The following is a 17,208-nucleotide window of genomic DNA, read 5'->3' as shown; positions in this document are numbered from 1 at the left end:
TGAGCTATTAGCAGCACAATAATGGGGGTACGTGAACAAATCGTATCCACAAAATTTTTGTTATAATTTTTGGTCTAAATGGAGCTTTTACACAAATTAAGAGTAAAATTTGCTGTAAATTAATAAATAGCATTATTACTAGACAAATAAATAAATATATATATACAGTATATACACATCACTACATTACAACTATGAATTCTACATCACAACGCCTCAGTATGATTTTTGGTCACGTAACACTTTTGTGTGTGAAGTCTATACTCACTCAAACTTCACTGAACTTCTTTGCTTTGCTTTCCTTTGCTTGATGTTACTTGGTGGGGCGAGTTGAGTTTTTATAACTCTAATTAAAATAATTATTGGTAAAGGGATCATGCTATATTTCTTTAAACAAAAATCATTTTGTGTTATTTTGGATATACTTTTCACCTCCATTTTCACATTTGAACTGCACGTGCCGGGCATGATGGACAAAGATATTGTGATTTCAAAGACAAAGCACTTCCATTTGTTGGTGCAAGCCCTGGACCTGAGGAAGTAAACAAAAGATGGCATGATGAAGCGATATGCCACAGAAGAGAGCCGTGTCTACAGTGAAATAGCCGCCCTAGTTACATATCTACATTTCTCTCTTAATAATGGGATTTATTAATTTACCGCTAATTTTACTGTTGATTTGCATGAAAGCAATTATTATCCTCCATTTAGGACAAAAATTACAATGAAATTCAAGGATACAATTCATTAACCGCTACTTGCTAGATCTAGGACTGCCTGATAAGAGAAAAGTGCCAACATTAGCTGTTGTTTGAAGAAATAGGTATGAAGGTAGGGCAGTGCACTTGCATGTAAGTGAGACGGTGCGAGCGATGGGAAATGAGAGAGATGTGCATGAAGCATTATTATTTAAATAATTTCCATCAAACTTAGGTCAGTTTTATGATTTTTGAGTTAAACTACTATCTAGAGGGAATGTGTGTGCAAAGTTTGAACTTCCTAGCTCATCAGGAAGTTGGTAAACATTCTCAGAAAGACCCAGAGCTGGAGAGAAAGTGATATGGATTGTATATACACTACTGGAAATATTTATTGCAACACCTGGAAAATTGCTGTGTATTTTAACTTATTTTGATAAATCTAAACACAGAATTAATTATTTCCTTTTTGTTTTACATTTAAATGATTATGTATTATTGTGTGCCACAACACTGTTCACTGATCCCCATCCAGCACACAACTGCACCAGTGAACATCCCTCGGCTCCTTTTACAGACGAGCCAGCCTCGCGTGTACGAGGTGGAGGCAGCACTGGCGCAGCCGCGAGCTGGCGAGAATCAGCGGTGACACCCAGGGAAGCTGTGATGCCACGGTGCTTTTATTATAAATTATACAAAGGCGTGGTGAAACCACTTTGCAAAACAATACAAAGCAATGGAAAAGATACAAAGGTACAAAACCGAAAATGTCATTATCTTGGTAGAGTATGTACACATGGGCGACAAAGGTGTCGTCCTCGTTGGAGTGGTTTCTTTCTGCTGCGGCCAGAGGATGGTGGTGAAGGTGGAGACAGTCCCGTCAGCCATCTGGTCACCAATGCAGGCGTTGGGGCCAGGGTGGATGGGTTGGTCCTGGCCTGGAGCGCCGCATCCATCTTCCGGCTTGGGTGCTTCACTTTCCCGCGCCCCCTCGTGCTCCGCGGCCCCATCCAAGTGCCCTTCCGCGGGTGACCGGGGTGCGGCGCGGCTATGGTTGAAATGAGAATCCCTCCAGGGTCCATGCGAGGGTCTCCGACGTGGCGGCGTCGAGCTGTATCGCCGCTTGCCAACCTTTGTTTATAGCGACATACAGGAGATTGGCTCTTGTCGCGAAGTAGCTCTGCTGGGCGCCGTCGAGATGTTCCCAGGCGCTGAGACCCCACAGGACGGTCTTGATGTCGTGACGATCCCTGTCGGCGGAGGTGACGACCAGCTGCTGTTGGAAGCGTCAAGGCAAGTTGGTGTACCCGTTGAGGATCCGGGCCCACCCATCCTGATGTATACTCGAATGGTCGTAGAGAGCGCCACTGCAACCCCTGGATATGCGGGTTTAGAGGCTGTTGGTTCTCCTGGACGGTGTCGTTCATTTGCGAGTAGTCGTCTGTTTCAAGAGTAGCGACTCGCTGCGCCAGGGTGGTATGGTTGAGTGCCAGGGCATCTAGATTTTGCTGGATGGTCTGTAAGTGCTGAAGAATGGATAGGTCTGGCTGGCCCTGCGCCATGTGAAGCGGATGCTGCTGAGAGGTGTCCGCCTGGCGGTCAGTCGAATTTTCGCATGATGAGGATTGCGAAGTGCTTTTCTCGCGTCTGGAAGAAGAGCGCAGTTTTGTCTCGGGATATGCCTCTGCTACTGACTTCTGATGTTGCGGCATGCCCTCCAATGCAAGACAGTCCCCCCGGGAGACGTGGTCCAGGTAGGTGACGAGGATGTTGAGAGAGAAGTTGTTCACTGATCCCTGTCCAGTCCCAAGTAGCTTCAGGTCAAACAGTATTAAATTTTATGTCATTCCAGTTCAAGGTTGTCATTCTTTGTAGCTCCAGGTAGACACAAATAGTATTGAAGGTTTATGCTTTGTGGTACTGATTCTCTTGAAGATATTGTGAAATAAATTGAGCTCTTAGCTGCAATTCATATCCTTTATAGTTCTGCATACCCAATACATCCAGAACTGAAACTTCCTCCTGTTGTAGACAAGCTTGTAGCTAGTACACAAGAACCTCGTTTATCCGGCCCCCATTAATCCAGATCTCTGGTTTATCTGGATAAAAATAATAAAAATTTATTTTTACTTTTATTTCTTTCACGGGGTCGGTTCTTCTTGAATGTCTTTTCCGCCAGGATAGTTAAGGACAGGAATTGGAAGCAAGTCGGCCACGGTCTATTAAAGGTATGAGAATGGGAAACCGTGGACTCTTCTGAGTTTCTTGACACATGTGCATGCATTCCCGGATGCTCGGACGTAGATGACTGGTTGAAAAATGACTAATTCAGACTATGGCGTAACGACAGATGAATAAATTATTGCCTTTCTTCCTCGGCAGGTAATGACGAGTGATGGTGAATTTGAAAAGGAAACCGGCGCTCCATCAAAAGAAACAATGACTCATGGAGGTGCAACAATGCAGCTGGACAAACTGATGGCCTATTTAGAATCCCAGACTGAAAACACACCGGCAGAACTGATCCTTGGATGTTAGTAAAACATCTTCGTGATCGTGCTGCGCGCAAACGCTATACAAATGTAAAACAGAAAAAGCTCACACATTATTTCAGTGCATAAAACAAATGTAAGAACAGTGTTCTTATATATATATATATATATATATATATATATATATATTTCTTTTTTTTTTTTTTGTACAACTGAGAAAGGTATTAATGTACAACTTATGTTAACATATTATATAGCATGTACTGTATTTGGTTTTAGCTTTTCCAGATTATCGATCGTCTCGATCAGTTCCGGTGCCACTTAATCCGGATAAACGAGGTTCTTGTGAAGTTCAATAAATCTTAAAATGGTTTCTTACAATATATTAGTGTTTAACACTATCTGCACACCCTTCAAGAAGGGCTTATTTCACTGCTATTAAACATTTATGGTGCACGATGACTGCAACCACAAATTCTTAATTTTACCAACATATTAGTTTGGAGCCCGTCTGGTGGCCATGATCGTTAAGGTGTTGAAGTCTAAATGGTCTGACACTGTGGTTAGCCAGTTCGAGTCCTGTGGGTCGAAAAAAATTCACCATCAGAATGTTGGCCTGCAGGGTAGGGGAGGTAGGCCTATACAATTTCTAATCACTAGATTGCATACCAAAAGCCTGGAATTTTTTTTTCAATTAGCTTTATGTCGCACCGACATTGATATGTCTTATGGCGACGATGGGACAGGAAAGGGAAGCACGACTAGGAGGGCTAGGAGTGGGAAGGAAGCGGCCGTGGCCTTAATTAAGGTACAGCCCCAGCATTTGCCTGGTGTGAAAATGGGAAACCACAGAAATCCATCTTCAGAGCTGCCAACAGTGGATTTTGAACCCTAACAGTGGATTTTGAACCCTGTCTGTCCCAAATACTGGATACTGGCCACACTTAAGCGACAGCAGCTATCAAATCAGGTGGATTAAATTCTAAACCTCTCTGCAGTGCTCATATGGAATGAGGGTATATGACACTGTTGATGGTGATTTGTCCACGGCATGGGGACGTTAAGTCTTGAGCAGACCTCTTGATTCTATTCGACAGGAGTAGGCTATGTGCCAGCACTGGGTTTCACCCAACGAGTTGAGGCTGAGACACGATAACACTGATCACGTTTGGACTGCAGGCCAGCACTTACATGTATGGCATTCCGATTGAACAGACAGCCATATAGTTCAAGTACAATTAATGTATTAGAAAAGCAACTGCCATAGTGTAACCTGAATGGTAAATATAAGGAACTGATATAATTGGTAATAAAATGAACAAACCGACGAAACATAACCAAATGCAGTTATATCAATATTACCATATAACACCACAGCCTTTACTGGACAGCCTGCTACTACTCAAATTTCAGCCAACAATTCTCACCAGATACTTCAAAACTATCTTCTCAACGACCTTTAATTAGACATCACTCAAAACTGTAAACAGAAAAGATAAACAGAAGAGTTCACGCACGCACACGCATACACACACGCGCGCACAGTGAAGTCAACCCGCAAATAAGCAAACATTCCCACGAATGTGGTCAGGTTCAATCTACTTTATTCGTGATTTAAATAAATGGTTTAAAAAAGTGACAACAGTCAAAATCATGCTAGCAGGGAGCAGTAAACATTAATTTCATAATATTGTGGCTAAACACATCCTGCAGTTACCATTAACATAAAAAATATATAACTTTATTACCTTTCTCTCAGATATAACTTCCACTCCGGTTGGATGCCACGCAACACGGATATGTCCTTTCTTCATTCTACCTCCTTCCTCCACATCTGAATTTTCATCACTGCTAACAAGTTCAGAGTTCTCTAAAACCATACCAAATTCAATATTCCCTTTCTTGTTAATTCTATAAACTTCATCTTCATAAAAGAATTGATGTTCCGCAGCCATGACGATCGCAGCTTCCTGACAGGAAATGCAATCAATCCGTAATAACACACGATAATTTCAAAAATGATTCGCCGTACGTCTTACATTTCCATCACATCATTTAACGTTACAAAATTTACAATCAATATTTTCATGAGACTACGCTAAATTTTATCACGAACCGCAACAGAATCACTCAAAACGGAACTCAGTTGACTTGTCCCACACCAATACGCGCTGAAAGGTTCACATTTACTTCTAATCCAAAGAAATTCGATCATGTAGAAAACAACACATTGCAAGCACATTATACCCAAAAACCAACTACCAACAACATCATAATAGAGAAATGGTTTTCCCACACAACCATTTGTATTGTCGTGGTTTGAGGGACTTTGTTCTGTTTTAAGACTGTCTCTGTTCGCTTCTTCGACCAATTGTTCTGCTTCTTGTTCTTGATGATGTCGTTTTTTATCTTTTAGAGTGACTTTGTACTTTTTGCGTTTCATTGAGTATTCTTTAATGTCCTCTGTTTTTCCACTATATCTCGCTTTATGGAGGGCATGCAGTGTTATACGTCTTAGTTCATAGCATTCCCTATCAAACCATGGCTTCGCATGTGTTTTCTTATAGGGGACGGTGACTGACCTCATGCTGTCTTTCACAGCAAGATCGAGGTTGTTGGTTTTAAGGAGGTGCATCGCTTCCTCCGCACCCTTCCGTAAATTCTCCGTCCTGCTTTCAGTTATTTTTCTCGCCAGTGCGCGTGCCGTGTTGGTATTTTGTGTTTCCTTCACTGTTGATTTGATTTCAATGTATGTCTTAATGGGAATGTGCTTCCTGAGCGGTGTGTTCGCCGACGACCAGAGTCCAGCTTGTGATATAGAGCTTAGTGAACTTCCCTTGATAAACACTAGATCTATGGTACTTGCACCGTTGTGCGCAAAATACGTTAGAAGGTCTTTGCTGTTTACCAGTTTGAAATTCTCTTCTCTCATTAGATTGAAGATTAACTCGCTTTTATGGTCTGGCTTGCCTAGCCTGCAGTTTAGATCCCCAGCAATTATAACATTGTCTTCAGACTCGATTAGAGAGACTGCTCGGGCAACTGACTCAAACGCATCTTCCACTGATGATTGTGGCTGTATGTAAAGTCCTACGATTATGATATTTGTTGTGAAGACAATAACCATGTTGTCCTCTGTGTGTGTTTTCGTTACTTTGCCCATTTTGTTGTTATAAAGACAGTAGGCACCCCCTGAGGGTCGGCCTTCCTGCTTTTGGGTTGCCAGAGCGTGCACTCCGTAGTAGTCCGGAACATCCATGGGTTCAGTTAGAAAGGTTTCTGTTAGGATAACTATATCACTTGTGAAAAGTACTTGACTAGCAGAGATCGTTGCTACGCTTTTCAATCCTTCGATGTTCCACAGTAGGACGGTCAGCTTTTGGCTGGTACCCATTTTATTATCCTCTGTTGATCGAGTCACCGTGACGTGTGAGGGACGAAATCGATATCTTTGCACGGTAACGTCTTTTGGCCAGAAGGACGGTTCATAAGCTTTCTCCTTTTCCTGAAAGTCTATTCCAATCAGGAAAGCTTTATTGCGACCCAGAGTTGTCAACTCTTTGCATGTTATGCCTCCTTGGATTCCTCCGTCTTTCAAATGTCGTGTTATATCTTCTGCGGTTCTTGTTTCATGCAGTTTTCCCACGTATAGCCAGGCATTTCTAGATCCGGCTTTGAAGTTGCTTGAAGATTCGGCCTTTGAACCTGGGGTTGATGATGCGTTCCTCCTTACAGCTACTGTCCAAACTTGCTTGTTTTAATTTGTTCATCTTTCCCGATTGGGTCCTCTCGAGGGTGAAGAATGAACAGGGGTTGCATGGCCTGAATCTCTTCTGGTATGTTCTCCTTCAGGGGGCTTTGAACTGGGGGGTTTTGGTGCTTCCTTCCTTGCCTTAGTTCGTTCATTCGACATGTTGGTCCTTCCCTCTGGTGGCGAGAGGATTATGAAGATTTCGGGATCAGTTCCGTTTCTGTAGTATTTTACTTGCCGATCGTTTTCCCTTAGGATTTTAGGGTCTGTTCTTGAGGAAGTTTCCTCCTTAAGTAATCGTGAGTCACACTGCTGAGATTTAGTTTTGTTTAGTGTCTTCTCGTGTTTCCTTAGGAGACTGGCTTGTTCAGTGTCTGTTTCCTTGTGTGGTGGGGGTTTGTTATTATTGGTATCATGGGTTTCTCCTGTGGTTCCGGGCAATCTTGTTCCTTGCGTTAGACCATTTTCATTTAAAATAATCTTTATCCTTCCATCAATCTTCGAATCAAGTTGTAAGTTAAAAATGTTTAAGAAGTGACTCTATCTTTTGGCCAATTTCAGGTATTTTTCGATTTGAGACTCAATTTTCTCTTGTTTCCTATTTATTTCTTCCAGAGTGTCTTTCAGGTTATTAGCGTCCGTGCTTATTAGTGTCTTGCATTGAGGGCTCATCCACAACAGGGAGCATGGTTTTCGTTTTGAAATGTCTAATTCACCACTGGATATCACAGCGCAGTCCTTATGAACCATGAGTTGCATGGCCCATCGCATCCTACAACGATCTCTGTCTCCCTCAGGCCTTTCTTGCAAACTCCACAGCGTGTGCCGTTTTCAGCGCTGCTGTTTTTTTGCTGGCATGGTCAGCTGGGAGAAGGTACTTTTGGAGACGCCTTACACGCTCTCTTTATTTATGATGCAATAAATATATCTTCACTGTGCTAATCTGGGTTGTATTCCTATCTCTCGTGACACATGTTGTATAGGGCAATACTAAACTTCGGTTTAAACCAAGCTCGACAAAATTACAGGAACTCAAACGAAACCGTTACAACGCCTTTTAAAATGTGGTAACATTTTCATGTAATGAACGACTTATTCACCTTAAGGTTTTAAAATTCAGAAAGTTGAAAGTTCAGAAGATTATGTAGCTCTGCTTTAAATACATCGTACACAGCAAATATCACATAGCCATGAAATTGATATTAAACAAGGGCTTAACGAACTTGTCAAAAAAACTTCGTATTTGTGCTTTCGATTAAAACTTCCGTTCACACCAGTTCACACATTTCGGATTCGCACATTTCCTAATTGATTCATTAGTGTAAACCCGCATTCATATGTCACTGCCAAAATATCTTTTAAATTCTAAGTAGGCAGTTTTGTTATCTACTAGGCCGTGATTTCCAACTGTAACCGTCACTATCGATTGTTCAACAATGGCTCACAACGGCTTCATGGGCTACGCAACATTATTATGCAACACTAATGAGCTGTATGCTGGTCATTAAACATCAAACCAGTATACATAAGAATTGCGAATAACTGCTCGAGCACTTAAATATATGGAGTACGGTTTGTTTGTTTCTATCTCAGATACGACGGATCTTTACATACACCCAACATGAACAATTATGAACAATGCCCCACGCAACACAGATATGGGACACTTAGGAATTGTTAATGCACGATATATCTACATAGCAAAATTGCTATCTGTCGCATAGCAATATTCCCTAAACTTTTTTCCATTGTAAGTCATTAAGTGATATGCTAATTATTTGCATAACAATTCTCCTTTTGTAAATTATGCATTATTTCCAATTTCCATTTAGTATTTTCATTCCTTGAATCCCTTTCACAACTCCGCATACCTACAGTGGCTGCCTGATTTCTGCCAAAGAGTATCTTACTGCTGTGATTGGACCAGACTGTCCTTTTCTTGCTTTTTAAATTAATACTACCAACATAGAAGTTTAAATGATATGCTGCTCTATCAAAGATGATTTTACACCCACTCTCGAATGAGAAAAGAATGTGTCATAATCGTTGAAAGTTGCGTAACAGAATCCTTCGTATTCGTATTGCCAACACCAACTAAAATCTGGCTGTTTGGTCTGGCACCTAAAGCCAATAAATTAATTAAAAAATAACCAACAACAATATACTATCTACTAGAGGTGGGAACGGTAGGAGCGGAGCGGAGCAGTTGTTTTCACTCTTCCTAACAGCACTAGAGTTATTTCATGCTGCCATAGGCCCAATTGCCACTTATGGCATTGGAATTATTTGGGAAAAGTTATCTGTGGCTGACATTAGGGCTCTAGAGAAACTAAAAGCCAGATTTCTAAAGGGAGTATTAGGTGTGCCTACAAACAACATAGTCCAGGTTAGTGTACGAAATTTACAGAGAACCATTCTATATCGAGCATCTAAGAATCAATCTAGTTCTACCATTTACAAGACAAAGAGCAAAGATAATTGAAGAGAGAAGAATGAAACGAGCCCAAATCGAGCTCGAATTTTGTGCCACCGACACCATGCTGGAGCGAAAATGGAGAGAAGCGAACTACGAACAGTGACACATGGTTAGAAGAATGGCAGTCCATGGCTTCCACCGTAAGCTATGTGCGACTAAGCGATTCCATGAGGTGAACGACGAGAGTGTGTGCTCCCTATGTCAGGAAGTGAGTGATCGCTACCACATACTTAAGTGCAAAAAAGAACAAGATCAATCAACGAATACAGTAAAGACAATTAACTATTAAATTCTTTGCACATTTGTGCGCATTTCACTTATTATTAGTAACAAAATAATACCTTACTCCACCACAGAGAATTAAATTCTTAAAAAATATATGTATATCCAAAAAACATACAACAATCTCCATGAAATAAAATATCTAGCTATATCATCGCGTAAAAAGTATTTTAAAAGCAAAATCAAATAAATATCACTGAATGTATCTCAAATAAAAAAGTGAATCATTTTCTTCTTCAATTTCTTGGGCGTGCTGAGCTTACTATAAATAGTAGCAAAACGGTAAAAATGGTATTCAGAATAGGAGGCTGACTATCAACAAACGACGTCATCATGTATATGAAGACTCCGATGAAGAACGTACCGTATTTCAAATACTTAGGAATCACACTTCAGACGAGTGGACTTGCCTATGACCTTACCATTAAAGAACGAATCATCGCTGCAAAGACGGCAATTAATAGCATAAAGAACTTAAGACAACTATTCCTATCAACAGCTACCACACTGTTTCGCTTAAAAATTGCTCCATCATGACATATGGACTGGAAACCATCTGGACACACCTAAAGAAGAAAAAAATTTCGAAGACATAGCAAAGTCAAAGTCAATTTCCTCAAAAGAGCACTATGGCTGTCAAAGTACACATTATCCCGACTTACATATGTACTGGCAAGAGAGCAATTTTTCATCGAAGACCTCCGCTTCGACCTTTTTCTACTAACTACCAAAGCCTACTTTGATGTACTGCACGAACTCAGTAAGATGAGACAGGAGATATGGCCAGAGTTTTAATCAACGGATGCGATGATATATAGGGAATGGACACAAGACAGATATGACTTACGTCATGTATTGACAAGATATACCGTACACGGTTTCCATCATCGGATATGCCTAACAGATAAATTCCATGACGCGCACCATAAATGCAAGTGTAAATCATGCGGAGCCTACTGTGATACTGTGCAACAAAATACAAAACTCTTTGACAAGTTTCTGTAAGAACAAAATGCACATTGTACGAAATTTAACATATTATTGAAAAGCCATTACCCAGTCAATACACACTTGTTAACGCGTATCTTCAAGAGAAATAGACTTTGAGTTTTACTCGCGATGGATGGAGTTGTTCAACATTTGTAGAAACACTAGGGTTACCGCACGAGAACTTGACGACGTCGTAGGTTACAGTTATGTAGAGGAGGATGCGAGTTAAGAAGCGCATAAGACTCACTAGTCAAACGAATTTAGAGTTTAATGTTACAGTTATCCAAGAATTCTTGAACAGCAAGAACAATTGAAGGTGTAGGTTGTTGAACGAGACGAGCTACTGTTGTGGGTACTTGGATTTTTTGCGAGTGTAAAGTTTTCTATAAAGGGTAAAATGGGAACATTGAAAGAAAATATGATTAAAGTCGGCCATGATATGATTACAGGAATACATGGGAGAAGCCGTCAATTTTAATTTGAATTTATAAGCCGAAGTCAAAGCATGATTAAAGAGTAATCTGATAATTGTAGTATGTCTGCGTGAATATTTTGTTTTTGAAAACCATGGATGACTAGCAATGCTCGGTTACAGCTGATAATAATATTTTCCCTTTAGTTTCCCCGATTGTATCCAGTTGCACTGCCATTTGTGTTGAATAGCAAGTTTAATGATCTGGGTGACATCTATGTAGGAGAGGGCAATGGAAGCATTGCTGCCTGTTACGGATGCAGCTTGTTTTGCCATTTTATCAGAATGATCAATACCGGCGTTGTTCGAATGTCCCTTTATCCATATTAAAGTTATATCAGATCCAGTTTCATCGAGTTCAAATAATAGGCGTCGAATGTTGCAGATGTACCAATTGTTATGGGACTTGTTTGGCATTAAGCCTTGAAGCACAATTAAAGAATCTGTAAAAGTGATCGCTTTGGTGATATGGTGATGTTTCAGGTATAGCAAAGCTTGTCGGATAGCGAAAGCGTCAGCAGTAAATACTGAGGCATGGTTTGGAAAAATATATTGCTCACTGACGTTGACTTGCGGAATGCAGTATGCGGCTCCCGTGCCCACATTTTATTTGGATCCATCTGTATATATTATGAGATTAAGGTTGAGATCATTTATCACCATTTTAAGCGTTGGGTTAGGTATATCGGAAAATTGCAATGAGCTGTTATTAAGGAAAATGTGCTGAGACGCTATAATATTGGGTTTGTACTGCATAATATCATATGGCATTGTATTGTGCGGAAGGGAAATATTTTGATGAATACTAGTGTGATATTGTCGCATCAAGTGGAAAGCATGTAACAAAGTAGGAGTTCGTAATTGCTGGTGAGAACGTTGCCGATATTCCGGCAGTAATTTTAGCTTGGGTAGGATAGGATGTCTAGCTAGCACCATTCTTTGCAGTAAAAATCAAGAAGCTAAATACAAGCGGAGATAGTGTAGAGGCATATCACATGTTTCAACAAGTAACACATTAGTCGCGGTAGAGGCTAAAGCTCTTATATATAATTCGATGTTGAATTACGTTGAGCTTCTGAATAACAGTAGAGGAAGCAATATCAAAATAAAAGGATCCATAATCTAAAAGCAGTATTCAAAATGGGGTCTCCAGGACAGTTTATTATCTAAATAAATAACTAAATATTTGTGCATCCTTACGATCGAAGAAGTAATATTTGCGATTCTGAATGAGCCTTTATAATAGTTGCGTTTAAGCGTAAAAATCATGGCCACATTTTTGGAAGAGAAAAATTCCAAGCCGTGCTCATTTAATTATGCCTTGGAATTAGTTAATGCTCTAGTGATATTATTTCTGCAGACTTCCAGACTTACATTAGAGGAATAAATTACTACATCATCTGCATAAACTAATATTATTTCATTGCGTGTTACGATACCTTCTAACTCCTTTAAGTATAGAGCGAATAAGATGACACTTAAAATGTCGCCCTGAGGCAACGCATTTGACGCATACCGTACATTAGTCGTATAGGTCTGGCATGTGATTTCCATTCGCCGAAAATATCACTATCAGTCACTACTGATCTGTATTCAGGGCAGTCGCCCAGGTGGCCGACTACCTATCTGTTATTTTCCTAGACTTTCTTAAATGATTGCAAAGAAATTGGAAATTTATTGAACATATCCTTCGGTAAGTTATTCCAATCCCTAACTCTCCTTCTTATAAACGAATATTTGCCCCAATTTGTCCTCTTGAATTCCAACTTTATCTTCATATTGTGATCTTTCCTACTTTTAAAGACACCATCCGAACTTATTCGTCTACTAATGCCCCCCCACGCCATCTCTCCACTGACAGCTCGGAACATACACTTAGTCGAGCAGCTCGTCTCCTTTCTCCCAAGTCTTCCCAGCCCAAACTTTGCAACATTTTTGTAACGCTACTCTTTTGTCGGAAATCGCCCAGAACAAATCGAGCTGTATTTCTTTGAATTTTTTCCATTCCTGAATCAAGTAATTCTGGTAAGGGTCCCATACACTGGAACCATACTCTAGACGGGGTCTCACCAGAGACAAATATGCTCTCTTCTTTACATCCTTGCTACAACCCCTAAATACTCTCATAACCATGTGCAGAGGTCTGTACCCTTTATTTACAATCATATTTATGTGATTACCCCAATGAAGATCTTTCCTTATATTAATACCTAGGTATTTATAATGATTCCCAAAGGGAACTTTCACCCCATCAACGCAGTAATTAAAACTGAGAGGACTTTTCCTATTTGTGAAACATACAACCTGATTTTTAACCCCGTTTATCATCATACCATTGCTTACTGTCCATCTCACAACATTATCGAGGTCCTTTTGAAGTTGCTCACAATCTTGTAACTTATTTATTACTCTGTACAGAATAACATCATCTGCAAAAAGCCTTGCATCTCCACTTGCTATATTGCCCTCCCGGGCTAGCATGACGAAAATATGGCTTCCGATTGAGATAGCTAAAATTAAATGCAAGAAACTCGACCGTCAAAAATCACCAGTGTTTCGCCCAGCTAGAGTTATTTCATGCTGCAATAAGCCCAATTGTCACTTATGGCATTGGAATTATTTGAGAAAAGTTATCTGTGGCTGACCTTAGGGCTCTAGAGAAACTAAAAGCCAGAAGAAGGGGAAGGCAGAAATGTTAATACCAAAAGTGACAGTGTACTGTGTGAAGAGAGACAGGGAGAGGTGCCAAGTGAAAATGTGACCATAAACAGTGAAGAGGAAAGGCAGGGAAGTGAAAGCAGTGAAGTAAGGGAAGCGCGGGGTAAAAAGGTAAGGTCAGGGGCAACCTGTGAGAGACTCGATATGAGTAGCAGCAGAGGGCTTAACTACCGATCACTTATATCATCCCCAATACTTTGCTCTAGGAATAACGTACAAGAACTTACAGTTTATTAATATCTACTGCCTCCCTGATATGATATTTTTATTTCCGAATCACAGTGGTCTCAATTTTATACCCAATTCGATCATTTGTCACATGTTATATTCGTCGGCGACGTCAACAGTCATCATACGACATGGGAAAGTATTATAGATACCTCTAAAGACACTCATCTTCTCACAGCCTCTCAGCAACATGATATTATTTTAAATGATGGTTCCCCCACACGACTATCTCCTCCCGGCTTCCCTCCAAGCGCTGTTGATCTCACGCTATGTCGTAGCTTTCTGGATCCCATCATCACATGGAACACTTTATCCGATACCTTTGCTAGCGACCATTTTCCTATTTTTATCACATATGGCGTAGGCAACCATATTCCTCACACTTATGCATCAGCACGCGTTAGCAATATCCGAACACTCCGTAACTTTGATCCTCAAATATACAACACCTATCTCTTTACCCACCTCAACCAACTAAATGATCATCCATTAACGTATTCAACATTAATTACAATTCTCAGAGATTATATAAATACTTTTCAACCCTACAAATCGGTAGCAAACTATACCACTCGCCCCTTCCAATGTGTTTATTGGTGGGACAGAGTGTGTCATCAGCTGATACAAACGCGTCGCACACTATTTCGAACCTATCGATACGATTTAACGCCTCTCAATTATTTCAAACTTAAACGACATATTGCGTAGTCAAAACAAATTTTCAACTCTAAAGGCAGAATCGCTTGGAGAGAGTTTATTACGTCCCTTTCTACCCATACCCCATCCACTCAACTGTGGAATGCAATCCGTGCTCTTACCCGTGCATCACAACATTCAATACCAAAACCAGTTCCCAGCTCAATTCTATCCCCATTCCTTAATTCTTTAACTCCTGATTACACAGTCCCACCCTCCATCTTCACTGAAACTTCATGGCGTCCTCAATTTACAACTTTACTCCAACCTATTAATTTACGGGAATTAGACATGACCCTCACTAATGCCTATAATTCTTTACCTGGTCCGAATTATATTACGTATAATATGCTGCGCTTACTGCCCGATCGAGCTAAACAGGTTCTTCTTACCTTCTATAATAATATCTTAATAACTACTCATATACCCACCTCGTGGAATGAATTCTTGTTAATACCTATCTTAAAACCCCAAAAATTCCATCTGACCCCGCCAGTTATCGTGGCATTGTTTTAGGGTCGTGTATCCGTATGACTTTCTTAAAAATTATACTCCAACGCTTAGTATGGGCTTTAGAACATTATAATCTGCTTCCTAAAACCGAATATGCATTTCTGAAAGGGAAGAGCACACAAGACCCAATAAATAATCTTATTATTGACATCCTATTAGCCAGACATCGAAAATACAGTACTATTGCAATATTTTTGGGCAGTAAAGGAGATATGACTCTGTTCCCCTTCACCTCCTTTGGGAAAAACTTGCAGTAATGGGTTTCCCTCTCAAATTCATATACCTTATGAAACAATGATATAGTTATCGAAAACTGACAACTAAATCCCCTACACATCATATTCCCAGTCGCCACTCGTCACATGGACTCGCTCAGGGAGATATACTAAGTGGGATAATGTTTGCCCTTTACATAAGTGACCTCGAACAAATTAATTACAATCTGCTAGATTATTAGTATATGCGGATGATTTTGTTTTATATTTCTCTCATCATAGTATAGATACGTGTAAAAACCATTTATCTAGTGTCATGAGTAAGGTTTTCACTTGGCTCAATTTACATGGTTTAAAACTTTCCATAGCGAAATGTGCGGCGATGCTTGTTACACCAAAACGCTCTTATGACCGGGCCCCTATCACGTTTGATGGACATGAAATCCCTTTCCCCACCCATCATACCTATCTAGGCATTACCATTGATCATAAACTTATTTGGAAGATCCATAAAAATAAGTTACGACAAAAAGCGAACGGGTATATCAAAATATTGAAAACAGTCACACGACGTAATTGGGGATCAGATCCTATGACAGTTCTTTCCTTATATCGTGCGACCATAAGGGCATACTTCGATTATAGTGCAGCTATGTCACACTGCACTCATTTCCACTTTACAATACCTTGATGCTTTACAATATCAATCTATACGTATCTGCTTAGGAGCCCTTCGATCTACACCTGTTAATGCATTACTTATAGAATCGGGTGAACATCCACTTTTTATTCGACGTCAAAAAGTACCTCCTTAAAAATTCGTCCTTTTGAATTCCCCACTCATTCCAAAACTACAACTTTTGAACGAATATTACAATGCAAGACCCCCTAGAAATGCGCAAGCGCCAGCACTATATTTTGCATACAAAGAATTACATATCTACCGCACTTCCTTATTAAGAACTCCTACCTTGCCTATGTATTACTTTGACTATGATAGTCTTTGTTATAAAATTTACATTATAATACCCACTGCGGATAATTTTCCAGGACTTTCTCACTCGTCGCAAAATATTACACCCAGGTATAAAAACTCAAAGTACTTCTTATGGATTGTGGTATTGACATTTACACTGATGGATCCAAAACTCAACAGGGAGTAGGAGCTGCACTCTTTGTTTTCAACACCTTTGTTACTGAGCATTATCACTTACCACAAAGTTTCTCCATCCACTCCGCTGAATTATTCGCGATACGTCAAGCGTTAATGTACACTGACTGACAGAGCAAATGCAACACCAACAAGGAGTGGTTCGAAAGGGATGAAAGTTGGAGAAAAAACAGAGACGGCACGGACGAATAATTGATGTTTATTTCAAACCGATATGCAGGTTACACAATGCGCACGGCATTGACTCATTAGGATGTAGGACCACCGCGAGCGGCGATGCACGCAGAAACACGTCGAGGTACAGAGTCAATAAGAGTGCGGATGGTGTCCTGAGGAATGGTTCTCCATTCTCTGTCAACCATTTGCCACAGTTGGTCGTCCGTACGAGGCTGGAGCAGAGTTTGCAAACGGCGTCCAATGAGATCCCACACGTGTTCGATTGGTGAGAGATCCGGAGAGTACGCTGGCCACGGAAGCATCTGTACACCTCGTAGAGCCTGTTGGGA

The 17,208-nt window shown here is 40.4% G+C and overlaps 1 protein-coding gene across 1 annotated transcript in view; it reads right to left on the bottom strand.

The window, feature by feature from the left end:
• LOC136876122 ((E3-independent) E2 ubiquitin-conjugating enzyme UBE2O) overlaps positions 1-5,411 on the bottom strand; it is a 322,520-nt gene extending 317,109 nt beyond the window's left edge. Inside the window, exon 1 of the mRNA XM_067149804.2 lies at positions 4,939-5,411. Coding sequence (XP_067005905.2) covers positions 4,939-5,145 — 207 coding nt within the window. The 5' untranslated portion in view covers positions 5,146-5,411. The remainder of the gene's footprint in view (positions 1-4,938) is intronic.
• Positions 5,412-17,208: the final 11,797 nt, after the last annotated feature.

Source organism: Anabrus simplex, chromosome 6 (assembly GCF_040414725.1).
Source record: "Anabrus simplex isolate iqAnaSimp1 chromosome 6, ASM4041472v1, whole genome shotgun sequence".
Taxonomy (NCBI): domain Eukaryota; kingdom Metazoa; phylum Arthropoda; class Insecta; order Orthoptera; family Tettigoniidae; genus Anabrus; species Anabrus simplex.
The sequence above is the reverse complement of the archived record's forward strand: the minus strand, read 5'-3'. Positions and strand labels throughout refer to the sequence as shown.